General features: G+C 44.3%; 1 protein-coding gene across 4 annotated transcripts in view; it reads left to right on the forward strand.

Moving 5' to 3' along the window:
- The window catches only part of dlgap1a (discs, large (Drosophila) homolog-associated protein 1a), a 120,369-nt gene extending 93,700 nt beyond the window's left edge, over positions 1-26,669 (forward strand). For 3 of the 4 annotated variants that reach the window (XM_020467432.2, XM_031810162.1, XM_031810161.1), the window contains exons 6-12: positions 1,306-1,546; positions 20,095-20,492; positions 20,958-21,043; positions 22,883-23,316; positions 23,547-23,638; positions 23,753-23,905; positions 24,779-26,669. In XM_020467432.2, coding sequence (XP_020323021.1) covers positions 1,306-1,546; positions 20,095-20,492; positions 20,958-21,043; positions 22,883-23,316; positions 23,547-23,638; positions 23,753-23,905; positions 24,779-24,994 — 1,620 coding nt within the window. In that variant the 3' untranslated portion in view covers positions 24,995-26,669. Of the gene's footprint in view, positions 1-1,305; positions 1,547-20,094; positions 20,493-20,957; positions 21,044-22,882; positions 23,317-23,546; positions 23,639-23,752; positions 23,906-24,572 lie in introns of all 4 variants that reach the window. The other variant, XM_020467433.2, reaches the window with a different exon arrangement.

A 26,669-nucleotide genomic window follows, 5' to 3' on the forward strand; every position in this document is an offset into this window, starting at 1 on the left:
TCTGGTGCTACGTCTGTGCAAGGGAGGAAAGTCACATCAAGTCAAAGTCAAAGTCAAATCAGCCATGAAATCAGCCACAAATTCATCTCTCCAGCGATGAGATGAATTGTATTTCAAACCAGTTTCAATGTCAATGTTCAGCCCTCAACCATCAAGAGTCAACTTAAAGAGGAGAAGTAAAATGAATCTCCCATTCCATTTACCATATCTCCTCTCTAGAGTTTGAAAGAATACACAGCCTTTAAAGCCAGTTGTGCATTGTTTTATAGTATTTCGAAGATAGCATAACATAATAAATCATTATAAAAACCCGAAACCATTATCATATTACCTCCATACTGTATGTCATGCACATTACTTCATGTTACTCTTAGCTAAAGAAACATTTAAACATTGATTAAAATATAATAATCAAATTATTGTACAATAATCTATTCCAAGGACATTGTAGATACAAAAGTATTTTCAGAATAAACTAGTCACACAAAATATTTCTAATGAGTGACCTTTTGCTTTTCATGTCTGTAATTACAAATATAACTCACTGAACAATCATGTTTCAAATCTATGAAATCTCCCAAACTAAAATGCGATAAAGATTTGGATTAAGGATCAGTATTCACCAACTGTTTCTTGTTTAATACCCACCCTCAGTTATCAGTGAAAATCAGATAGAATTACAAACATCTCAGCATTAGTCTTGCCAAAAGCCCCTCAATCTCTTGTCTTTTGGAGCTTTAGACCATATCCAAAGCATCCCTATCCCACCCTAACCTACAGTATGTTATTAAACTATCTTAGATGCTCTGGTTCTTGTCTTACCTTTTCTCAATTTGTCTTTTCTCGAAGATCCAAGGTTACTTTTCTGTGTTTTGAAAAGGAGTCGAGGAGAGAGGATAACCGGAATAGAGGAAACACAAGTTGAGAAGGGACTGCCCAATAATGCAGAGCTCTGTTTTAGACCCGAAATTAAATATCCTCATCATCCCAAACAATATCTTCATTGCACTTGCTTGTTCTCCAATTAACATTGACCCTCACGCTCCCATTCCCTCTGACTCTTCCTCCTGTTGCTACTGCTGCATTGTGGTTCCTCTTTTTCTTCTGTAGTTCTCTTCCTTACCTCTCCTAATGATTTCAGATGTGTTTACTCTGCCCCTCAGCATTGAATGTGCACGGCTATTAAACTCTAGGTAAGTGGCTCTTCTATGGTGCGTTCTCCAGGTTAGGGTACTGATATTTGGATGTCCGGTTGTGCTGCACCCTCTCTCTCCCCCATCGTCCCCAACACCTCGCCCCTTGCAGGTGAGTGAGGTGGAGGTGAACGGGCAGATAGAGCAGGTGTGTGAGCAGGTGTACAGTGAGATGGAGTCGCAGGCCATGGATGCGTTGGACCTGCCCATGCCGAGCTGCTTCCGCATGCGTAGAAACAGCTACGTGAGGGCCATGGACCAGGGCTGCTCAGAGGATGACGGGATGTCCCTGCTGCCCTCCTCACCCCCCAGGACCACCACCACCACCGTCAGGACCATCCAGAGCAGCACAGGTCAGTCGGCTTATCACTCTTCGAATACACACGGAGTAGTCACAGGCCAGTCTAGATCTGTTGCTCTGGCGAGTCAAAATATGCACTGCTCAACCATACCACTGTCCACGGTAGAAAATGTCAGTGTCTTCTCAATCACCCTTTAAATCACCTCCAGCAGGAGTAAATGTCTACTGGCTAGAAAAAACCAATGCTGCTGCACAGACCAATAAAGGTCAATGTCTCCACTGGATCACCATTAATACACACCACCATCACTATGGAAACCCTCAAGAGCACCACAGTTTGGTGTGTTTATCCCTTTCACAACACATATTGATCTACTGTACCAACACTGTCAGGGAACCACATACCAGCAAAGGTCAATGCCAAGAAAGACTCTCTCCACAGCAGCACAGTATGTTCACCTGACTCCCAAAGCATACACCACACAACACAATGTCATAGCAGCACTAAGCCTGAGGATCATTGCTGTGTTTGTAAGCAGGAGGATGAAGCAGGAGGATCTCTTTGATAGATGATTCTTTGAGTGCTATGGACAAAACATGGCTTCTTGCCTGGTCCAGTCCACATGAGCAACATAAGCGTCTCTCCCTGGTATTTTAAACCATTATTATTATATCCAGGACATTTCAAATCAGAGCCGGTGTGTGGAATAGGTTTGGAGAAATGTCACAAATTTCTAAAATGTGGTTAATTAAGGGATCTGAAGAAATTCCTCTTTTATAATTAGTTTTAATTCTGGCATTGTGTACATGCTTACAATGAGAGAAAAAAGAAATGTCCTGTAATGAATAGCATGCTATCTGAGATACGGTATGTATTTATATGATAAGGACTCTCTGAAGTTCACTGTTATCAAGTTATTTATAAAAAATGAAAGCATGTTTTTATAATTTCATTGAAATGCTTCAAGCGTCTTCATCAAACGTAGAGACTGCCCCGTCAGATGAGTCCCAGATGACAGTGCTGATTTGAGTCGAACTTCCTGCTACTTAGTTTGACTGTTCCTCTGGGAATTCTTAGATTGTTATCCTAGTGGTAATCCACTGACAGCAAGTTTCAGTTTGACATCCCAGGATGAAACGTTAAGAGGTGTCTCTGTAGTCCCAGAAAATTATCACCTGGACCCTTTACCATATTCTAAATGAAAACAAATGTATTTTGGCAATAATTGTTATATTTATAGATAACCATAAAAGGACAGATACCATGCAGAGGTGGAATGAAATAATAACAGAACTGTAAAGGACCGAACTCTCTAACTGATGTTGAGTTGTGTTGTCTTGTGAAAACAAAAGGAAGGTGGCATTTGCTTATCTTCAGGTTTATCTCTTGAAACTGAGAAAGCTTGAGTACTGGAGCAACAAATACTTCAGATATGCATAGTTGATGAAAAATAAGCTGGGCACAATCTTCTGAAACAAATCAATAATAAAGGCAGTATTTGACTTCCCCTTCAACTCTTTGCTGGTGCTGCATGTCTGAATGAAGATTGCCACTTTCCGTCCTGCTGCTCTCTGCGCCCGGGGCTAGTCAAGGCAGACATATGGGCTGGACCCACAGGAGAGCTGCTTGGGCAAGTGGAGAAAAGAGAGAAAAAGAAAACAAGGGACATGGGATGAGAGAACGTGTGGAGGGAAGTTTCTGGACTAGTTAATCTTTCATGATGGCCGTTGGGTCTGAGTGAAAACATCAAGCTGGCATTTGCGTTCCGTCCCGACTCTGCCGTCAGCTCTCCACAGTAACTCGAGATATTGAGCTGTGTGGGGGATCAGAGGCTGCTCTCATCAGTTGGATGCCCAGATCTAGTTTGCATGTTAGAAGAATGGGCCTGAGAGCGATACTGTTTTTCATTTCACTGTATTTGGGTACAGAAGCTGTATATGTTTTTGATATACTCTGTACAGTACAGGTATGTTATTGTTCATGCAACAAACCTTTTCATCTTTATTCCTCTTTAATCTGACCTATGATGTCCTTGTCCATATTAAATAAAAGCAGTCAAAGCAGATTTCTAATGAGGCAGAGTAATTAGGCGTTAGGGGAGCATGGCCCTGAAAGAGGTCATCCCCAGTTAAGAGCCAGGCTAAGACATCTAAAGCCCATGCAAATCACTTCCCCTTTCTGGCCCATGCAAATCACTTCCCATTGCATCTCTGATATCTTATTTTCCCACCATTTATAATTTCCCCAACCATTTCAAAAGGCTCTAAACGCAGACAAGCCATTTTATTTTTAGATAAATCTGCCTAAGAGTACGTAATTCTATTGATATGAACATCCTTTGTTAACCTTGTGTGTGAATTGAAAACAGCAGCAACAACGTCATGAACTGTTTTGTAAGGAGTAGAGGCAGAATAGGGAGTCAGCCTCAGAGTACGGCCCTGACAAATCCTTGCGGTGTTGTGAGGAAAAGGGGTTTGGTCCACAAGGTTTTGAGTCAGCCAACCTCATCAGAGTGAGGCCCTGACATTGACGTGATGCTTGGTGTGGAGTGGAGGGAGTGGTGTGGTGTGGACAGAGATGGGCAGTATTTCTGTTACATGTATTTGAAATAGTATTTTGTCATTTGTATTAGACTGGGCTGAACTACAATCCAATGTGTTTTGTAACAAGAACTTCCAGCGCTGTAATTTGTATTTTCAAAATACAAAATACTTTTCTATACCATTTTTATATTGTGGTTCTCCATTTTGTGTCCCCCTTTCACCCTACGTTGGTATCAGAAGTCTGCTGAATGAACTAAATATACCAGTATATGTACAAATGTACAATTGCAAGCATGCTGATATTATTATAATGAGCTCTGCACTGAAACAAGGCCAATAATAATAGCTAGTGTGCTTTGCAGGTCATTTTGGTATGTTCATTTTCATATACACTACCATTCAAAAGTTTGGGGTCACTTAGAAAATGTCCTTGTTTTTGAAAGAAAAGCAAATTTTTTGTCCATTAAAATAACATCAAATTCATCAGAAATACAGTGTAGACATTGTTATTGTTGTAAATTACTATTGTAGCTGGAAATGGCTGATTTCGATTGGAATATCTACATAGGTGTACAGAGGCCCATTATCAGCAACCATCACTCCTGTGTTCCTGTGTTAGTTAATCCAAGTTGATCATTTTAAAAAGGCTAATTGATCATTAGAAAACCCTTTTGCAATTATGTTAGCACAGCTGAAAACTGTTGTTCTGATTAAAGAAGCAATCAAATTGGCCTTCTTTAGGCTAGTTGAGTATATGGAGCACCAGCATTTGTGGGTTCGATTACAGACTCAAAATTGCCAGAAACAAATAACTTTCTTCAAAAACCCGTCAGTCTATTCTTGTTCTGAGAAATGAAGGCATTTCCATGCGAGAAATTGCCAAGAAACTGAAGATCTCGTACAACGCTGTGTTAAGTACTCTAATGTACTTTCACAGAACAGCGCAAACTGACTAACCAGACTAAGGAGAGGAGTGGGAGGCCCCGGTGCACAACTGAGCAAGAGGACAAGTACATTAGAGTGTCTAGTTTGAGAAACAGACGCCTCACATGTCCTCAACTGGCAGCTTCATTAAATTGACTCCAGGATGCTGGCCTTCTAGGCAGAGTTCCTCAGTTCAGTGTCTGTGTTCTTTTGCCCATATGAATCTTTTATTTTTATTGGCCAGTCTGAGACATGGCTTTTTCTTTGCAACTCTGCAATGTAATGTTTGGAAAATATTTGGTGAAGTGAAAAAGGAGGATGATAGCAGTGCCAGCTATGCTATGTGTGTGATTGTGAGGCGCTATACAATTTCCACAGTCACAAGACGAGACTTCAAGTAGACCTATGGCATGTCAAGGAAAATGTAGTCTACTTTCGTTTCGTTAAATGGAAACTGAAAATGTTACATTGACTAACCAGCATAACCTACTGACGGACTACACCGGCCAAACCTGGACAATGCTGGGCCAATTGTGCGCCGCCCTATGGGACTCCCAATCACGGCCGGTAGTGACGCCTCCAGCACTGCGATGCAGTGCCTTAGATCGCCTAACTCTTTTTTGTTTTTAAATGCGACGCGAGTGGTGTGGTCAGCATGTTACAACCGGTCAAACTGATGTCATTTGGACATTTTCCACAAAAAATGTATCCCGTTTGTTTTTGCTTTATTGTATTTTCTCCCCAGTCCCAAAACAGCTTTGCTCACCAAAAGATGACTGAGAAAACTTTACAAATGGAAACTAGATTAAAGCATTAATTCTATAGATCTATTACATTATTCTGTTGAGCAATGGTTTATTTAGTCTTCTAGGGTAATATATGACAAAAGAGAAGCTACATGTATCTAATTAGACAAGTTGAATAACAAATAGCCTACCAAATGTCAGAAATTATAAGCAGAAACATATCTAAATCAGGCAAAACAAAATCCTGCACCCCCTGTCAAAAAATCATTCTGCAGTCTTTGCCTGTAGCCTTAAGCGCATTTTCTCCATTTGCTGGTTAGGGTCGGGTGTAGGCCTCAGATTTTCACTTTATCACATATAGTCGGGTGGTTGCGGATGGGTTATTAGCAATTGCAGGCGGGTGCAGGTGAACAAACAGCAGACCTGCGCACCAGCAGTGCACTCAACTAAGGCAGAGATGTGCATAAATTACTAATTACAATCACAAAATACCCTAAAGACCAATGTATCAAAATAAAAAGAAAGACAGAAAAATACATTTGTAAGTAGCTGCACGAACAGCAACAACATTCTCAGTAACGGTTACAGAAACGTCTTACTTGCTACGACTGTGATATGTTGTTGTTTATCTACCTTAGTTGAATGCACTGTCACTCTGGATAAGAGTGTCTGCTAAATGACCAAAATGTAAATGTATATTTTAAAATGAACAGCTGCAAAGCACACTGGGTATTGTCATTGGCCTTGTTTCAGGGCAGAGCTCTTAAGAGTAATACTCAGCATATTTTGCAATTGTTACATTTTACATATACATCCATGGTGGTCAGTGCCGTTTAAGATTAGGGAGGATGATTTCATTTTTTTATAATCATGGCCTTATTTCTATTACAGCATATTGGATGACTGTCTGTCCGTCATCCAGCTCAATGTAACACTGATAGGTTTAGGCTACTACATAATACTCGAATACTCGACAACCAAGCCTACAAATGAATGTTTGTAACATAGGTGCACAGGTCGAGACAAAGAGTAATGAGGCTGACGAACAGTGACACATTCAATACCACCTTGCACAATCTTACCTGCATCTAGCAAATCTAGGATGTAATCATTAGTCTAAACAGTTGCAAAATGTTAAGTTTTGCAACTAAAACAAGAGTTTCTATTGAACAAATTCAGGTAGGTCCATCCCCGTTTCATTCCGTTTGTTTCTGTTTAAGAAATGTTTTGCAGCAGTTTTGGCAGAATAAATACACCCATGATCCCCCGTACACACAGTTCACTTTTATAGCAGCCATACAAACAGCATCATCACATCTGCACGCTCTCCTCCTCTCTTATTTTCCCTTCTCTTGTGGACAACAGCTGTCTGTTACCAGGCAAAATAAACTCTCCAAGCCAAACCTTCATACCATAACCACTACACACAGCCTACATCATTGTCACCATATTAGCTAACGTCATAGTCAATATACAGTAGCTACTAGAACTAACACATTAGTAAGCCCACAATCCAATCCATGTGTACAATCACTCAGTACCATATAGCAAGCAGTTTAGCAGTTACACCGCCAGGCCCCGGTGGTAATAAATTATTAAAACTGAAAGCTTACCTTGATTTGGAAGTGTTGGTTAGCCTTAGCACCTAGCTAACATAAATATCATTCCTCTCTGTTTGAGTCAGGTTGTTGAGTAGGCTAAATTAGCTGCATTAGCTAGCATAAGTGAAACTGAAGAAAACAAAAATCCAACCAAATATCTCTCTCTCTCTGCTGTTTCTCCTTAATTGTTTAAGAAATGTATTGAAAACTATTGTCTTTGTTTTTGAGTCAACTACTCACCACATTTTATGCACTGCAGTGCTAGCTAGATGTATCTTATGCTTTCAGTAGATTCATTCTCTGACCCTTTGATTGGGTGAACAACATGTCAGTTCATGCTGCAAGCGCTCTGATAGGTTGGAGGATGTCATCCGGAAGTCATCAAAATTACTGTGTAAATCTATGGAAGAGGGTGAGAAAATACAAATGACAGCTTTCGAAAGTATCTTGTTACAAAATAAATTGGAGTGTAGTTCAGCCCAGTGCAATACAACATACAAAATACTAAGAAGTAATTCAAATAAGTACTTTCAAATGCATGTAACAGAAATACTGCTCTCTTAACTATGGTAGATAAAGAACAACATATTACAGTCATAGCAAGTAAAACGTGTCTGTAACTGTTACTGTGATTTTTGTTGCGGTTCCGGCCGGCTATTTTCAAATGTAATTTCTGTATTTTAAAATACAAAATACATGTATTTTATTAAATACATTTCAAAATACAAGTGTGTTGTATTTTGTCATTTTTGTCTGTCCCTGGGTCTGGAGTGGAGGGAGTGGGCAATCCCAATGATGGCTAATCGCCATGGTGCTGTGAGGGAGATTTATGCATGGCTGCACTGGAGAGAGAGAGAGAGAGTCTGGCTTGCCAATCGGAATGAGAAATGGAGAGGAGGGACCAATCACTTATGGGAGAGTTAATGGGGAGGAATGTTGGGGCTGACATTCAGAGGGCACCTCTGTCCCTCGTACACGGGTCTGGCTCCCTGAGACATACCATCTGCCTCTTGGTATGGAAAGCAGGAGCAAAGTTGTAACTCAGGTCTCTAGGTTAGTTTAGGTGAATGCACTTTACAAGGAAGCCTTGTTGAAATCAGATACATTTGGTTCTCTTTATCTGACTAAGTAAAAAATAAGCATAGGGGTGACTGAGGTAAGTTGAGACATTTTTTACATTCAGCATCATTCCGTCAAGGGAAATATAGTATTCCTATTAACAAAGGTACCTACATATATTTCAGGATGTTGTGTATTCCTGGAAATAATCAGAATTCATGTAAACATTACAGTTTTGAAAACATAGCTTGTCCAAAAAAAGTGGTCGCTTGGGGAAAGTTGAACAGCAGAACAGGGTACACCTGCCTACACATTTCTGTACTGAATGAAATATAACCACTACTTTTTAAAACCAAGTCTATCTTTATTTCCCAAACACAATTCAACACAATCACAATCATTTTTTTGTATTTTAATAATTTTAAGCATATTTTAACACAGGCTTAAGACCTAACAAACACTTTTTTAAAACACTTTTAATATAGGCCAGGCCCTGTTGTTACCTCATATCCCAGCGATAATGCCTTGCATTATGCCTGTGAAGTAAACACTTCAATATGCTCAGCTTGCCATTTGCTCAAACATTGGCTCAACTTACCCCAAGGCAAACATTTTGACTGTATTAGCCCACACAGTTACAAGGATGGACTTAAATGATCTACTTCAGTTGAGGGACAAGCATCATGAAATTAATTTGACTTAGTGAAAATCCGTTTTTTCTTTTTACCTAACTTGCATATGACTTTTTCTGTGGTTTCTTCCTTCACAGACTCACAGACTTCCTTCACAGACTCCATGAAATGATGATCCCTACCTGAATATTTGGTCAAATGATACATTTTGTGTATGGTTTCCTAGAAACAAGGGTGGCTCAACTTAACACTTTGGCTGAACTTACCCCACTCTTTCCTAACCATTTCCATGTAATTCTTGATTATTTGTTATGTCCTATTTTACTAGACTCACTATGCCATCCTTCCAAGTCTTCTTAGTCATGTGAGGATGCTTGGAAAATGAGGCTATACTTTTATAGAATGACACGATTTCGAGCTTCAGAATCCCATGCCACTTTTGAAAGTGTTTTCAATCCATCGTTCCATCGTTAGTAATCTGTGACGGTTGATGTGTGTGAGTGACGTGTTTCCCTAAACAGCTGCGATGATGGGATCCCAAGAGGCCCTTGATGTGTAGCTGTGAGTGGGTGTGGGTGCTGCTGCTGAAAGTAGATGTGTGATTGTACATGACATCCGTGTAATACTGGTGCAAGCTGAGCCCTAGGGCTCTGGCTGGCTCATACATACAGCAGAGGAGAGAGGGAGGAGGAGAGGAGAGGGAGGAGGAGAGGGAGGAGGAGAGGGAGGAGGAGAGGAGAGGGAGGAGGAGAGGGAGGAGGAGAGGAGAGGGAGGAGGAGAGGGAGGAGGAGAGAGAGATGAGGAGAGGAGAGGTAGGAGGAGAGATGAGGAGAGAGAGAGGAGAGGAAAGGGAGGAGGAGAGGGAGGAGGAGAGAGAGATGAGGAGAGGAGAGGTAGGAGGAGAGATGAGGAGAGGAGAGGAAAGGGAGGAGGAGAGGAGAGGAGAGGAGAGGGAGGAGGAGAGGAGAGGGAGGAGGAGAGGGAGGAGGAGAGAGAGATGAGGAGAGGAGAGGTAGGAGGAGAGATGAGGAGAGGAGAGAGAGAGGAGAGGAAAGGGAGGAGGAGAGGAGAGGAGAGGAAAGGGAGGAGGAGAGGAGAGGAGAGGGAGGAGGAGAGGAGAGGGAAGAGGAGAGGAGAGAGAGATGAGGAGATGAGGGGATAATATTACAGCTCAGGAGTTGTGCAATCAGAACTGTTACGAATGGATGTCTCCTGGAGTAGGACAAGAATAGTGTATGTACTGAGTGTACTCAGTGTAGGGATCAGTATTTGGGGAAAGAGAGCACTCTTAACACACTAGATGTTATTATATTGTGTTTCAGTGACATTTACAGTGTTTCTAGGTGTTTTCTTCAAGAGGAAATGCATTTACGCTGACAAACTACAGTATCTTAAAAATAGTGACCTTCGTCTCCACCAAGACAAGCAAGGCGCTAGAATACAAGTAGCTGCCATCTTACCCTAGACTATTATTTCCTCAGACACTGTTATACAGTGCAAACAACACTAGCTACAGCTGGAGATGCACTGCATGTCCAAAAGTATGTGGACACCTGCTTGTTGAACGTCTCATTCCAAAATCATGGACATTAATATGGAGTTGGTACCCCCTTTGCTTCTATAACAGCCTACACTCTGCTGGGAAGGCTTTCCACTAGATGTTGGAACATTGCTGCGGGGACCTGCTTCCATTCAGCCACAAGAGCAATAGTGAGGTCGGGAACTGATGTTGGACGATTAGGTCTGGCTTGCAGTTGGCATTCCAATTCATCCCAAAGGTATTTGATGGGGTTGAGGTCAGGGCTCTGTGCAGACCAGTCAAGGCCTAGCCCGAACCATGAAAAACAGCCCTAGACCATTATTCCTCTTCCACCAAACTTTACAGTTGGCACTATGCATTCGGGCTGGGGGGGTTTTCCGCCAACCCCAGATTCGTCCTCAAACTGCAAAATGGTGAAGCGTGATTCCTCATTCCAGAGAATGCATTTCTACTGCTCCAATGGTGGCGAGCTTTACACCACTTCACCCAACGCTTGGCATTGCATATGGTGGTCTTCGGCTTGTGGGCTGCTGCTCGGCCATGGAAACCTATTTCATGAAGCGCCAGACGAATAGTTATTGTGCTGACGTTGCTTCCAGTGGCAGTTTGGAACTCTGTAGGGAATGTTACAACAGAGGGCAGGCAATTTTTACACACAATTTTTCCGTGTGCTTGTGGGGCCTACCACTTCGCAGCTGAGCCAATGTTGCTCCTCAACGTTTCCACTTCACAATAACAGCACTTACAGTTGACCGGGGCAGCTCTAGCAGGGCAGAAATCTGACGAACTGACTTGTTGGAAAGGTGTCATCCTATGACGGTGCCACATAGAAAGTCACTAAGCTCTTCAATAAGGCCATTCTACTGGCATTCTTATGGAGATTGCATGGCTGTGTGCTCAACTTTATGCACTTGTCAGCAACGGGTGTGGCTGAAATAGCCGAATCCACTAATTTGAAGGGGTGTCCACATACTTTTGTATATATAGTGTGTTAGTCATGTGGGTCCTGTCTCTGTGCCTCATTCCCAGAAAGAAGACCACAATGGACTGAGGTCATTCCCAAGGCAGTCTGAGTAGCACTGCTGGTGGACGATCCAGCTGTGTGTTCCAGCTAGGAGGCCTGCTTCACTCAGAGTCCAACCCTGCCCTGGCTCCTGCCTGTCTGTCAACCACTGTTAACCTCCAGCCTAGCAGAGCATGAATGAGGAATCAGTCCACTGGCTACTAACTCTGAGTCTGATAATCCTGTCCTTCCTTCCGCTGACACTGCATGTGCCAAATCACACAAGAGGGGCTCTACTTACACTCTGACCCTGTCGAGGAATGCTTAAATACTTGGCTGTAACTGAATCAGTTGACAGATACTTCCTACTGCGTACTGGAGCAGAGGAGATGCACATGGGAAGAACTGTGATATACACCGTATAATTTTTTATGAGATAATTATACATTGTAAGATGGAATGGCATTAGATTCCTGAATTACATGTAACACAGGATCATTTCTGCTATGCATGTTTATTAAAGTGGCTTTATGATGCCAAAGCTGATTATTTTGATAGATGTATGCTTTGGTGGCAGTGGAGATGGGGGCGTGCCAGTGGAGATGGGGGCGTGTTAAATGTCCTTTAGCAGTTTGGAGGTATTTTAACACTTTGCTCCATGTTTCACATCTCCCCTTTCACAAGGGCTCACACAGACAAGAACGAGCTGACATTGTGGGCAATTAAAAGGAAATGGTTGTCATGGCACTTCTTGCTACAATGGATTTACCTGTCCTCAGGGACCTTCAGCGTGGTTTATACCGTACTTCACCAACTTCATATTTAGCTTTTACTATGATTATAATTACCTCTCTTGAAGTAAGAAAGCGCTGTGTCATACTCACTCAAGGTCTCAATCTGTTCTCTTGGCTCCTTACTCATAGTCTTAATTCTGTACATTCCCACATAGTGCTGGTGACAGAGAATAGCAAAGGTAGAGATTAATCTAAATAACTCAAGCAACAGTGTTTTGTGAGCCGCCATGTTTGTTGTTGTTTTCTATGTAGGACGGTCCTAATTAGAAGACGACTTGGCTAATGAGCTTTCTCTCCCCTGCAACGTATAAACATACAGTACGACACATTTCACATGAGTACATACTTCCACCTACACTGCCTGCTGAGGGATCATGCATGGCTGAATGCAAGAAATGACGAATTCAACATGGCTGAATGCAAGAAATGAAGAATTCAACATGGCTGAATGCAAGAAATGAAGAATTCAACATGGCTCTCAAGTGTTATACATCGTCCATCTCTGTTCTTCTGTAGCAGAGAGGGAGGGAACACACAGCCACTTACTGTAGGGAGGGAACACACAGCCACTTACTGTAGGGAGGGAACACACAGCCACTTACTGTAGGGAGGGAACACACAGCCACTTACTGTAGGGAGGGAACACACAGTCACTTACTGTAGGGAGGGAACACACAGCCACTTACTGTAGGGAGGGAACACACAATCACTTACTGTAGGGTGGAAACACACACACAACCACTATTTTAAATCATTATTATGAAAAATGTTTTAACTGTCTTGTTCAGGGGCAGAATTACATAATTTTTTTTGCCTTGTCAGCTCGGGATTCGATCTTGCAACCTTTCGGTTACCAGTCCAACGCTCTAACCACTAGTTTACCTGCCGCCCCTTACTTACTGTAGGGAGGGAACACACATATCTGTGCTGCCTGTCCGTGAAATGGAGACTGATTGTGTGGCTGAGATAGATTATCTTCTGGCAGTGTCGGTGTCATTCACCCTGTCCTCTAAGAAAGACCAGGGTTAGTTGGCTCTGTTGGGGACCTGTCCTCTAAGAAAGACCGGGTAAGTTGGCTCTGTTGGGGACCTGTCCTATACGAAAGACCAGGGTTAGTTGGCTCTGTTGGGGACCTGTCCTATACAAAAGACCAGGGTTAGTTGGCTCTGCTGAGGAGGCTGCTCTCTAAGAAAGACCAGGGTTAGTTGGATCTGTTGGGGACCTGTCCTATAAGAAAGACCAGGGTTAGTTGGATCTGTTGGGGACCTGTCCTCTAAGAAAGACCAGGGTTAGTTGGCTCTGTTGGGGACCTGTCCTCTACGAAAGACCAGGGTTAGTTGGCTCTGTTGGAGACCTGTCCTATACGAAAGACCAGGGTTAGTTGGCTCTGTTGGGGACCTGTTCTCTAAGAAAGACCAGGGTTAGTTGGCTCTGTTGGGGACCTGTCCTCTAAGAAAGACCGGGTTAGTTGGCTCTGTTGGGGACCTGTCCTCTAAGAAAGACCAGGGTTAGTTGGCTCTGTTGGGGACCTGTCCTCTAAGAAAGACCGGGTTAGTTGGCTCTGTTGGGGACCTGTCCTATACGAAAGACCAGGGTTAGTTGGCTCTGTTGGGGACCTGTCCTCTAAGAAAGACCAGGGTTAGTTGGCTCTGTTGGTGACCTGTCCTATACGAAAGACCAGGGTTAGTTGGCTCTGTTGGGGACCTGTTCTCTAAGAAAGACCAGGGTTAGTTGGCTCTGTTGGGGACCTGTCCTCTAAGAAAGACCGGGTTAGTTGGCTCTGTTGGGGACCTGTCCTCTAAGAAAGACCAGGGTTAGTTGGCTCTGTTGGGGACCTGTCCTATATGAAAGACCAGGGTTAGTTGGCTCTGTTGGGGACCTGTTCTATACAAAAGACCAGGGTTAGTTGGCTCTGCTGAGGAGGCTGCTCTCTAAGAAAGACCAGGGTTAGCTGGCTCTGTTGGGGACCTGTCCTCCAAGAAAGACCAGGGTTAGTTGGCTCTGCTGAGGAGGCTCTCTAAGAAAGACCAGACATAGTTGGCTCTGCTGAGGAGGCTGCTCTCTAAGAAAGACCAGGGTTATTTGGCTCTGCTAAGGAGGCTGCTCTCTACGAAAGACCAGACTTAGTTGGCTCTGCTGAGGAGGCTGCTCTCTAAGAAAGACCAGACATAGTTGGCTCTGCTGAGGAGGCTGCTCTCTAAGAATGACCAGACTTAGTTGGCTCTGCTGAGGAGGCTGCTCTCTAAGAAAGACCAGACTTAGTTGGCTCTGCTGAGGAGGCTGCTCTCTAAGAATGACCAGACTTAGTTGGCTCTGCTGAGGAGGCTGCTCTCTAAGAAAGACCAGACATAGTTGGCTCTGCTGAGGAGGCTGCTCTCTAAGAATGACCAGACTTAGTTGGCTCTGCTGTGGAGGCTGCTCTCTAAGAATGACCAGACTTAGTTGGCTCTGCTGAGGAGGCTGCTCTCTAAGAAAGACCAGGGTTAGTTGGCTTTGCTGTGGAGGCTGCTCTCCCTCTCCTGGCAACAACAACACAAGGCTACTCATCTCATCATACTGATACCCTCTCACACTGCTGAGCTAACCTGAGCTGAGCCAAACTGAGCTGTACTGTACTGGGCTGGTCTGCTTATGCATCCACCGTAGTTGCTGAAACCAAACTCTGTAAAAAATGTAAATGTATAATTGTAAGGCAGCCAGCTGCAATAGGATCGTGAGATTGCTCAGCAAAAATGTTGTTGCGCAAACTCACAACAAAAAGTTTGTGTGTGAACATTTTCTTGAGGAAACTCAATCCTATTGCAGCTGGTTGCCTTACAATTGTACATCTTGTTTTTTACAGTGTACTGAAAAGGAAAATGTGATAAGAAAATATTGAAGCCACTATCTCCTCCACTGTCAAAGGCCATACACAACCCTGGAGGAACCTTCTACTATTATTAAATATATGTTTTATGTGTGTGGAATATACAGGGAATTGTCATCTTATGGTCGTCAATGTTTACACACATGCACGTACACCACACACACACACACACACACACACACACACACACACACACAGACAGTCAAGTTGTTGCAGTAATATCTTCAGCCTACCAACTAGAGAAAGTGCCTCTGTGCTTCTCTACCCATCACATCAAATTCCCATAAACTGACTGTAGACCTCCAATCATGCTTTACATTTTCAGATGATAACAGGAAAATCACTCAGGACTGTGAGACAGTGTTAGTTCCCATTCCAGGCATAGAAACAAGCTGTAAGGGCCAGGGGCGTCCCGGGGCCAGAGGGGATCACACTGCGCACACTAATGAGCTCCACAGTCTCAGTCAGAGCAGAGCTGGTGTGTGTCTGTGTGCTCCCTGCCAGACATCACTTATCAAAAACATCTACAGGAGAACACGCATGGAAAATACAGTAGCTGGCTACCACAGAATCTTTTGCCTCTACTTATAATTATTTCAGATGAGGTTCTTTTGTCTGTCTAATTTAAGAATTTAAGATATGGCATAAAACTGCAGCCGTTGAGATACAGGATGTAGATTTGAAATTAGTTTTATTGTCGTATTTGAAAGAGGAAATGGGATAGATGGAGGACAGTGTTTTGAATGGAAATTACTGAATATATTAACATTTTGCATAGTTTCAGAACAATCTTGATTTTTTATTTTCCTTGACAAGGCTAAAGATGAGGCCTACTCTTTTTCACACCATGTTTTAAAATAAAATCCCCAAATTGAGCCAGATTTCTATCATAAAAGTGTGTTCGCTTCAGATGTGGCAATATCAAATGAGTGCGTGTGTCTGTGTATAAGAAGGAAGGAGAGAGAAAACAACGGGCAGAGGCCACGATACTACTTATTCAGTCCTGTCAGAGTGTCCGTTTTGAAGTACTTGTCAAAGCAGACAGAACCTGGGGCCAAGACAGAGCAAGAGCTCTTGCTATCGAGGTAGCATAAATATCCTGCCACCCTTCATGGATCATTCCTCCACAGACACCTCACTTTCCCAAACCAGAAACCGTGGATTGATGGCAGCATTCGCATGAAACTGAAAGTGCGAACCACTGCTTTTAACTAGGGCAAGGTGACCGGAAACATGACTGAATACAAACAGTGTAGCTATTCCCTCCGCAAGGCAATCAAACAAGCTAAGTGTCAGTATAGAGACAAAGTAGAGTCGCAATTCAACGGCTCAGACACAAGAGGTATGTGGCAGGGTCTACAGTCAATCACGGATTACAAAAAGAAAACCAGTCCCGTCGCGGACCAGGATGTCTTGCTCCCAGACAGACTAAATCACTTTTTTGCTCGCTTTGAGGACAATACAGTGCCACTGACACAGCCCGCTACCAAAACCTGCGGGCTCTCCTTCACTGCAGCCAAAGTCAGTAAAACATTTAAACGTGTTAACCCTCGCAAGGCTGCAGGCCCAGACAGCATCCCCAGCCGCGTCCTCAGAGCATGCGCAGACCAGCTGGCTGGTGTGTTTACGGACATATTCAATCAATCCTTATCTCAGTCTGCTGTTCCCACATGCTTCAAGAGTGCCACCATTGTTCCTGTTCCCAAGAAAGCTAAGGTAACTGAGCTAAATGACTATCACCCCATAGCACTCACTTCCGTCATCATGAAGTGCTTTGAGAGACTAGTCGTGGACCATGTCACCTCCACCCTACCTGACACCCTAGACCCACTCCAATTTGCTTACCGCACCAATAGGTCCACAGACGACGCAATCGCAACCACACTGCACACTGCCCTAACCCATCTGGACAAGAGGAATACCTATGTGAGAATGCTGTTCATCGACTACAGCTCAGCATTTAACACCATAGTGCCCTCCAAACTCGTCATCAAGCTCGAGACCCTGGGTCTCGACCCCGCCCTGTGCAACTGGGTACTGGACTTCCTGACGGGCCGCCCCCCAGGTGGTGAGGGTAGGTAACAACATCCCCGCTGATCCTCAACACTGGGGCCCCACAAGAGTGCGTTCTGAGCCCTCTCCTGTACTCCCTGTTCACCCACGACTGCGTGGCCATGCACGCCTCCAACTCAATCATCAAGTTTGCAGACGACACTACAGTGGTAGGCATGATTACCAACAACGATGAGACAGCCTACAGGGAGGAGGTGAGGAAACAGCAGAGGGAGCACCCCCCTATCCACATCGACGGGACAGTAGTGGAGAGGGTAGTAAGTTTTAAGTTCCTCGGCATACACATCACGGACAAACTGAATTGGTCCACCCACACAGACAGCGTTGTGAAGAAGGCGCAGCAGCGCCTCTTCAACCTCAGGAGGCTGAAGAAATTAGTCTTGTCACCAAAAGCACTCACAAACTTCTACAGATGCACAATCGAGAGCATCCTGTCGGGCAGTATCACCGCCTGGTACGGCAACTGCTCTGCCCACAACCATAAGGCTCTCCAGAGGGTAGTGAGGTCTGCACAACGTATCACCGGGGGCAAACTACCTGCCCTCCAGGACACCTACACCACCCGATGTCACAAAAAGGCCATAAAGATCATCAAGGACAACAACCACCCGAGCCACTGCCTGTTCACCCCGCTATCATCCAGAAGGCGAGGTCCGTACAGGTGCATCAAAGCAGGGACCGAGAGACTGAAAAACAGCTTCTATCTCAAGGCCATCAGACTGTTAAACAGCCACCACTAACAATGAGTGGCTGCTGCCAACATACTGACTCAACTCTAGCCACTTTAATAATGGAAATGATGGAAATTGATGTAAAAAATGTATCACTAGCCACTTTAAACTATGCCACTTTATGTTTACATACCCTACATTACTCATCTCATATGTATATACTGTACTCTATATCATCTACTGCATCTTGCCATCTTTATGTAATACATGTATCACTAGCCACTTTAAACTATGCCACTTTATGTTTACATACCCTACATTACTCATCTCATATGTATATACTGTACTCTATACCATCTACTGCATCTTGCCTATGCCGCTCTGTACCATCACTCATTCATATATCTTTGTGTACATATTCTTTATCCCTTTACACGTGTGTGTATAAGGTAGTAGTTGTGGAATTGTTAGGTTAGATTACTCGTTGGTTATTACTGCATTGTCGGAACTAGAAGCACAAGCATTTCACTACGCTCGCATTAACATCTGCTAACCATGTGTATGTGACAAATAAAATGTGATTTGATTTGATTTGATTTGACTTTGATTTGCCATGGAATAAAATATCTCATTGGAGATGTATTGGAGATGTATTGGAGATGCATTGGAGATGTATTGGAGATGCATTGGAGATGTATTGGAGATGTATTGGAGATGCATTGGAGATGCATTGGAGATGTATTGGAGATGTATTGGAGATGTATTGGAGATGCATTGGAGATGTATTGGAGATGTATTGGAGATGTATTGGAGATGCATTGGAGATGTATTGGAGATGTATTGGAGATGTATTGGAGATGTATTGGAGATGCATTGGAGATGTATTGGAGATGTATTGGAGATGTATTGGAGATGCATTGGAGATGTATTGGAGATGTATTGGAGATGCATTGGAGATGTATTGGAGATGTATTGGAGATGCATTGGAGATGTATTGGAGATGTATTGGAGATGTATTGGAGATGTATTGGAGATGTATTGGAGATGCATTGGAGATGTATTGGAGATGCATTGGATATGTATTGGAGATGTATTGGAGATGTATTGGAGATGCATTGGAGATGTATTGGAGATGTATTGGAGATGCATTGGAGATGTATTGGAGATGTATTGGAGATGCATTGGAGATGTATTGGAGATGTATTGGAGATGTATTGGAGATGTATTGGAGATGCATTGGAGATGCATTGGAGATGTATTGGAGATGCATTGGAGATGCATTGGAGATGTATTGGAGATGTATTGGAGATGCATTGGAGATGTATTGGAGATGTATTGGAGATGATCCCAATACTTTTTACAAGTGAAACATACTTTAAGAACTCGTTTGAAAAGCATTTTTCTAGTACAGTTGGACCTGTATTGATGTGTTTCACCAGTTACTGTGGATAGAAGTATGGCGTTTGTCTCTATGATGTAAAGTCAGAACAGATACTGAGTATCTGTCTGCTAATATGTGTCGCACAATTAAACATCCTACAGTTCGGCACTATGGGCTCTGACCTACAGGAGAATGGAACTCCCTGGCTGTTCCCGAACTGTGGTTTATGTTTACCTTTTGGTTGTGTCATTATGAAGAGACAAATGACTAACACCTCGTTATTTTTGCTGTAATAACACTATTCTGTCTTGTAATGAGCAGGTAACTAACTCTTTGATAGGTTATGTAAGCTATCACAAAAACACGACATCATAAACTTTAAAAACAGGGTGAGCATAGTAAAAAATATATAAAGGTGGAAAGAGAAGACTAAAAATCACATGTGTTTTATCCATGTCTTTGTATTAGTTGGCTCACAACATACCTCTACTACTACTACTACTACTACTACTACTTCTTTAGATATTGACATGTTCCCTCTACACCAGTGAGTATAATGTTCCTCTGCTGATCACCTATAGATTTGACTATGTATGAGAACATCAGGACCTGTCCACAGCGGGACAGTAGAATATAGAGTAGAATATACATTCATACTTTGATATACTGCAACTCTGACATACTGTGCATGTTTGTTTATGTGTGTGTGTGTTTAAATATCCCCCTGCCTCACAAGTACTCTATCTCTCCCATGGTTCCACACAGTGTCATCATGCATCACCACCTATAAGAAGACCCCTCCCCCGGTGCCGCCCCGTACCACCATCTCCAAACCCTTCATCTCCATCACAGCCCAGAGCAGCACCGAGTCGGCCCAGGATGCCTTCATGGATGGCCATGGCCAGGGGAACAGGGACAGCCACCCCCGGGGAGACATGACCGTCCAGTCAGCCCTGTCCAACTCCACGGAGAGCATCGACAGCATGAAGGCCCTGACGGCAGCCATCGAAGCGGCCAACGCCCAGGTCCACGGCCCCGCCAGTCAGCATGTCTCAAACAGCACCATAACCATCACCACCACCTCTGCCCTGGCCCAGATCACTGAGGACAGCAGGAAGGAGCAGGCCAGGAGGGCCAAGTGCCAGCTGTCCATCGGTATCCAGGTCTGTGATAGACGCTACCTCACAACAACTTTTAGTTTGATCTGATATGGGAATGATAAGGAATGCATTAGGTGATACAAGAGCCAGGTTTTGAGAGACTGGATCCCCTTTACCTTTGACAGGATGTGGTTCTACTTTTGCTCTATACTGTCCTCTAGTGGTAGATGTTTACATTTACTTCAGCCTGGTGTTCTGGTGTTCCCCAACTCCAGTCCTCCACTACCCCCAACAGTACACATTTTAATTGTAGCCCTGAACAAGCACACCAGATTCAACTTGTCAACTAATCATCAAGCCCTGGATGTATTGAATCAGGTATGTTTGTCCCTGGTTACAACAAAAATGTGTACTGTTAGAGGTACTGGGAACTGGAGTTGGGAAACGCTGTGTGTATATTGTAGTGACTCTGAGAGGTAAATGTATATTTTATGATTTCATTTCTTTCTTTGCTGATTTTATTTCCAGGTGGACGGGCCAGAAGAGGAAACTTTGGAGATGGAGGACCAGTCCAAGTTCCAATCAATTGGTGTCCAGGTGGAGAACGAGAGGGGGTGAGTCTCTCTCTCTCTCTGTCACCCTCTCCCTGTCTCTCTCGCTCCCTCTCTGTCACCCTCTCCCTGTCTCTCTCTCTCTCTGTCACCCTCTCCCTGTCTCTCTCTCTCTGTCACCTTCTCTCTCTCTGTCACCCTCTCCCTGTCTCTCTCTCTCTGTCACCTCTCCCTGTCTCTCTTTCTCTGTCACCCTCTCTCTCTGTCACCCTCTCCCTGTCTCTCTCTCTCTGTCACCCTCTCCCTGTCTCTCTCTCTCTCTGTCACCTTCTCTCTCTCTGTCACCCTCTCCCTGTCTCTCTCTCTCTGTCACCTCTCCCTGTCTCTCTTTCTCTGTCACCCTCTCTCTCTGTCACCCTCTCCCTGTCTCTCTCTCTCTGTCACCCTCTCCCTGTGTCTCTCTCTCTCTCTCTGTCACCCTCTCCCTGTCTCTCTCTCTCTGTCACCCTCTCTCTGTCACCCTCTCCCTGTCTCTCTCTCTCTCTCTCTGTCACCCTCTCTCTCTCACCCTCTCCCTGTCTCTCTCGCTCTCTGTCACCCTCTCCCTGTCTCTCTCTCTCTCTCTGTCACCCTCTCCCTGTCTCTCTCTCTCTGTCTCTCTCTCTCTCTCTGTCACCCTCTCCCTGTCTCTCTCTCTCTGTCACCCTCTCCCTGTCTCTCTCTCTCTGTCACCCTCTCCATCTCTGTCACCCTCTCCCTGTCTCTCTCTCTCTGTCACCCTCTCCCTGTCTCTCTCTCTATGTCACCCTTTCCCTGTCTCTCTCTCTGTGTCACCCTCTCCCTCTCTCTCACCCTCCTCTCAGTCAGGTCAGAATGTCAGTCACTCACTGTTTCTTGCCTAAAATACCTTTTGTGGGAATGTCCAGAGAAAGGCATCCGTTTACAAATGAAGGCCGTTATCAAGGGAGTCATGGGGGTTTCTGGGGGAAGAAGCCTGAGCCTAGGGTTTTGAATGCAGTGGAACAGCTGTGCTAGTGAAACAGACATTTGGAACTATGGCATTTCCTGTCCCCTTCCTCTTTAAGGAAAATAGTGAGGGAGTTGTGTTTGTCTGTTGGACTCGCCAGTGACACCTCTTCAGTGACTTCAGCTGCGTCATCTCCAGCTGACCTGCAATTGCAGTCTGACGAGGCAAATTAAAACGCCTACACTCTCTACACTTTTTTTATTCTATAACGGAGATAGAAGTTAGATAAATAATGCTGGAATTCTTTAAAGTAGCTGACTGCTGCAGCTGGTGTCTCAACTTCTGTTAATGAGGATCACTGACCGCCCACTATGGCAGCCTGGTCATACTAGACTGTGGGAGTTTTAATATGAATCAGAGTGAAATTATTCATGTAATAAACCTTATTGTATATTTCTTCCTGGTTCCTACGTGTGTTCTGCTCCACCCTAAGTGTTGTACAGGACAAATATAGCATCAACAGTCATCGGCATGGTGAGGCTGTTCTTGTACAGCTCTGCTGTGTGTTTGTAGTGTAGGGTGCTCGCTCTAAAGGAATGGTCATGGCTGGTGGGTGGTGTTTCACAGTAGTAGCCTGCTTCATGATGACTGCAGCCTAGGGCCCATTCCCTTCCCTCACTCTGTCTCTGTGCACCTCCCACACTACCTCTCTATGTGGGATGTTCATTCATGGTGTCATGGATTGTCTCAAAATGTGGTAAAATACAACTTCTGTCCATCAGAATGGATTAAATTCAGGGCCTGAGGTTTGACTGACCACATGATCTGAACCGGAAAAACTCTGGGCCCTATATAGGCTTAAACTGGGGTTCAGAGTTTTTCCTGGTCAGGTCACCTCAGACTGGGCACTGATGTCTGTCTCCCCCTGTTGGCAGGTACCGGCGGCTCACCCGCTCCAACAGTGTAACAGCCGCAGTACAGGCTGACCTGGACATGCCTGACATGTTAGACAGCGCCCTGAACTCCCCAGAGACAGACCTGCCCTCCTCAGTCTCTGTGTCACGCCAGTACTCGCGCGACGCTGCCACCTCGCCAGCCTCCACCGTCAGCATCCAGGGCTCGGGGAACCACTACCACGCCTGTACCTCAGACGACTACGATGACGTGGGCTTCGACCCGTCCATCCTGCCCCCGCCCGATCCCTGGATCGACAGCTTAACCGAAGACCCCCTGGAGGGGGTCCAGAGGTCCGTGTGTCAACGGGATGGGCGCTGGTTCCTCAAGCTGCTGCAGGCTGAGACAGACCGCATGGAGGGCTGGTGCAGACAGATGGAGCAGGATGAACAGGAGAACGAGCTGCCTGATGACGGTGAGTCTGCCCAGTCCAAAGGCTCTTATACCAGTACCTATCACAAATGTGGATGTGTGTCAGTGGAGGCAGGTGCTGCGTGCCTGTGTGTCATTGTACTTGTGCAAGGTACAATTAGGTGGGCTCATTCCAGCCATTACACTGAGCCAGTCGTCTGAGTTCTTCCTCCACCAGCCTCCACTGGTGTGTGTGCTATCTGTTCTGTGTTTACATGATCTTCCTCTCCACAGTCTTGGGGAAAATAAGGCTTGCCGTGGGAAGTGCTCAGCTCCTGATGTCACAGAAGTTCCAGCAGTTCCGGGAGCTTTGTGAGGAGAACTTGGTGAGTGACTCTTCTGGTTCTCCAGCTTCCTTTGTCCCTCTCCCCCTGTTCTTCACATTAAAGCTGAGATAAAACTCTGTTTTGTTCTTCCCCTCTTTACTGATCTGTCACCAGAAGCCCAACGCCCAACCGCGGCCCATCTCTCAGGACCTGGCTGGTTTCTGGGACATGCTCCAGCTGTCCATCGAGAACATCAGCCTGAAATTTGACGAGCTGCACCAGCTGAAGGCCAACAGCTGGAAGCACCTGGACCCTCCGGAGAGAAAGGTAAAACAGGCATCCAGAACCAGCTAGTGTCTGTCTGTGTATGACACAGAGTACATCATGATACCGACCAGCCGAGACACACTCATCATGCCAAAACAAATCAGTAGCTTTGTAACTCATCGCATGGTCTAGTATCGCTGTTGTCACTTCACTATTCTTTTATATTAACATACTGTATCAATGTTTTTTGGGGGGTTTGGCAACAACTGACGTTTGTCTAGATGGTGAGGGTTTATTAGCTGTACCCCATACCTTATTAAGTGCTTTACATGGCATGAGTCACACATTACAACATATACACTACTCCCACTGACAGCCTTTTCCCCGGGCGCCGAAGACGTGGATGTCGATTAAGGCAGCCCTCCGCACCTCTCTGATTCAGAGGGGTTGGGTTAAATGCAGAAGACACATTTCAGTTGAATGCAATTCAGTTGCACAAATGACTAGGAATGCCCTTTCCCTTCCCAATAGTTTTGAACACAATCACATTTTAACACAGAGAAAAACCTCACACCCGAAAGATGTTGAATGTTGCCATTTTCCTGTCATGTGTTGCATATAAGTCAGTGGAGTCGTGTTTACTGTACTGTATCATGGCTGTTGCTTTTTATACTCTTGATTTTCTGACCGCTTCTCCATGTTTTTGTTTTGTTGTTCTTGTCGACAGTGAGCTGGTTTTGAGAAGTCATTCCATCTGCCACGCACCACGAGGCCTGACCTCACTGGGCCACCGTACTTCATGCGCTGCATCGCGTGTGGTTGTCTATCTGTAACGCTAGCCGTGTGCTGCTATAGGTGTGCAAATGCTGTCTGCGCTCCTGTCCCCGCCCCCCCTGGGAGGCGGCTAACTGACTATTTGTCGTCCCTGTTCAGGAGAAACGGATCCCTCCTCCTGTGCCAAAGAAACCCCCAAAAGGTCAGCCTCCCCTGGCCCGAGATAGGTCCCTGGAAAGCTCCGAGAAGCAGAGGCTGGATGCGCAAAAGCGCTTGATGGCTGCCAAGCGAGCTGCGTCGGTACGGCAGAACTCAGCCACTGAGAGCGCAGACAGCATCGAGATCTATATCCCCGAGGCCCAAACCAGGCTATGAGCACCATGGCAAGCACATCTTCACCACTACACACACACCCTGGCTCACACACACACAGATTCACTTACAGTACACCTCACACACCGCTAGAACACGAACACACAGGTAAACACACACAAGCTTTTAAAAGTATGGTTCCTGTGGACACAAACACAGAGACCTACTCCCACTGATAGGTAAGTGCAGGGTATTTGTAATATAATCACACTATCCTGTCCGTAATGGGAAGAGAAATGCCACCGGTATAGTTGTTTCTCTTACATATTATTATCTGTCTCTCACAAATTTGATCCTGGTCTTGTTTCTATCTATGTAACATGGATCCTCGCCTGAAGAGGACCGCTTCGTGATCCTTCTTTTAAAAAGTTGAGCACTTTTACCCACACCTGTGTAACATACACCATGATCTTGTGAAATGTATAGCATTCTTAATCAATGTAGACAGCTGTTGATATCCTAACAGAAAGCAAATAATAATTCTCTTTGAGCATTTGGTTTCTTTAGCTCTTTGTACTTTCACCTAAGCATGGGCCAAACAGAATGCCTTGCTTCATGTCCCATTCAAACCTCTGAATCTTTTTTTCTTTGATTGTGACATGATTGGCAAACGAACAGGGTATATTATGCATAAGCAATATTTGTTTGAAATCAGATGAAGTAAATGTGTAAAACAAATTATCACTTTGATTTTGAAATCCCATCTGTGAAGATCAGAGTTGAGACAAAAACATTTTTCTGTAGCCAGTTCTGTTGGTTTGTTATGCTGAAGCTGTCTATTGTAAAGACATAGTTGCTTAGTCTAGAGAAATATCTGTTTAAACGTTTTAGAAATTCTTGGTACAAGGACAACTAATCCTGCTTTCCCTTTTGTAAAGTCTGATGGGTGTCTAACGTGGATTTCTGACAGCTGAGGATATTTGCAATGATGAGCCACCCAATATGAAATACCCTAAAAACAGAGGGACACTAAGAATGCAAGTTGTTTTATTTCTTAACAATGTTTTTCCAGTAGCAAGTTCGGTGGTTTACTTTTATTAGTAAACTGTTTCTGGGTATATTAGTTAAATCCCAAGTGGGCCAGTGTGATGCTCCAGCAGGCTTAGCTCTGTGTTATTTCTCAGGAAGAGATGGAAATTCAGTCTGTCAAATCAGGGTCTCCTAGTGCTGGTGGTGTGTGTGTGTGTGTTATTGACATGTGCGTGTGTTTGTGCGTGCGTGCGTGCATGCCAGTATGTGGGTGTGGGTGTGCGTGTCATTTTGTGTGCATCAGTGTTTAGAGGTGAGTGTGTGTGTGGTTGTGGGTCTCTTAAAGTGCTTCCTGATTTCCTCGGTTGACATGTTGGCCTTTCTTCAATACGGTCAAGTAGCCTCATGAACATTTTGTACATAGTCAAAACACCACTTGTACTTGAAAATAACCATTTGTGTGTTTGTACAGAAGTGATACATGAGGATGTTCCAGTAAGCATGCAGACACAATATTAGTATTATAAAATCTATACCTAATTCATCTGTTTATTTATCAAACTATTTATTTATTGATGATTTCATTTTTTTTGTTTTTTACTGTTTCTCTTCAGTGATCTGTCATGATACTCTGATCTTATGTTGTATTGTATAGAGAGTATATGTGCATACATATGATAAACACAGAATAAAATAATTATCAACTCTG

Source organism: Oncorhynchus kisutch, linkage group LG30 (assembly GCF_002021735.2).
Source record: "Oncorhynchus kisutch isolate 150728-3 linkage group LG30, Okis_V2, whole genome shotgun sequence".
In the NCBI taxonomy this organism is placed as follows: domain Eukaryota; kingdom Metazoa; phylum Chordata; class Actinopteri; order Salmoniformes; family Salmonidae; genus Oncorhynchus; species Oncorhynchus kisutch.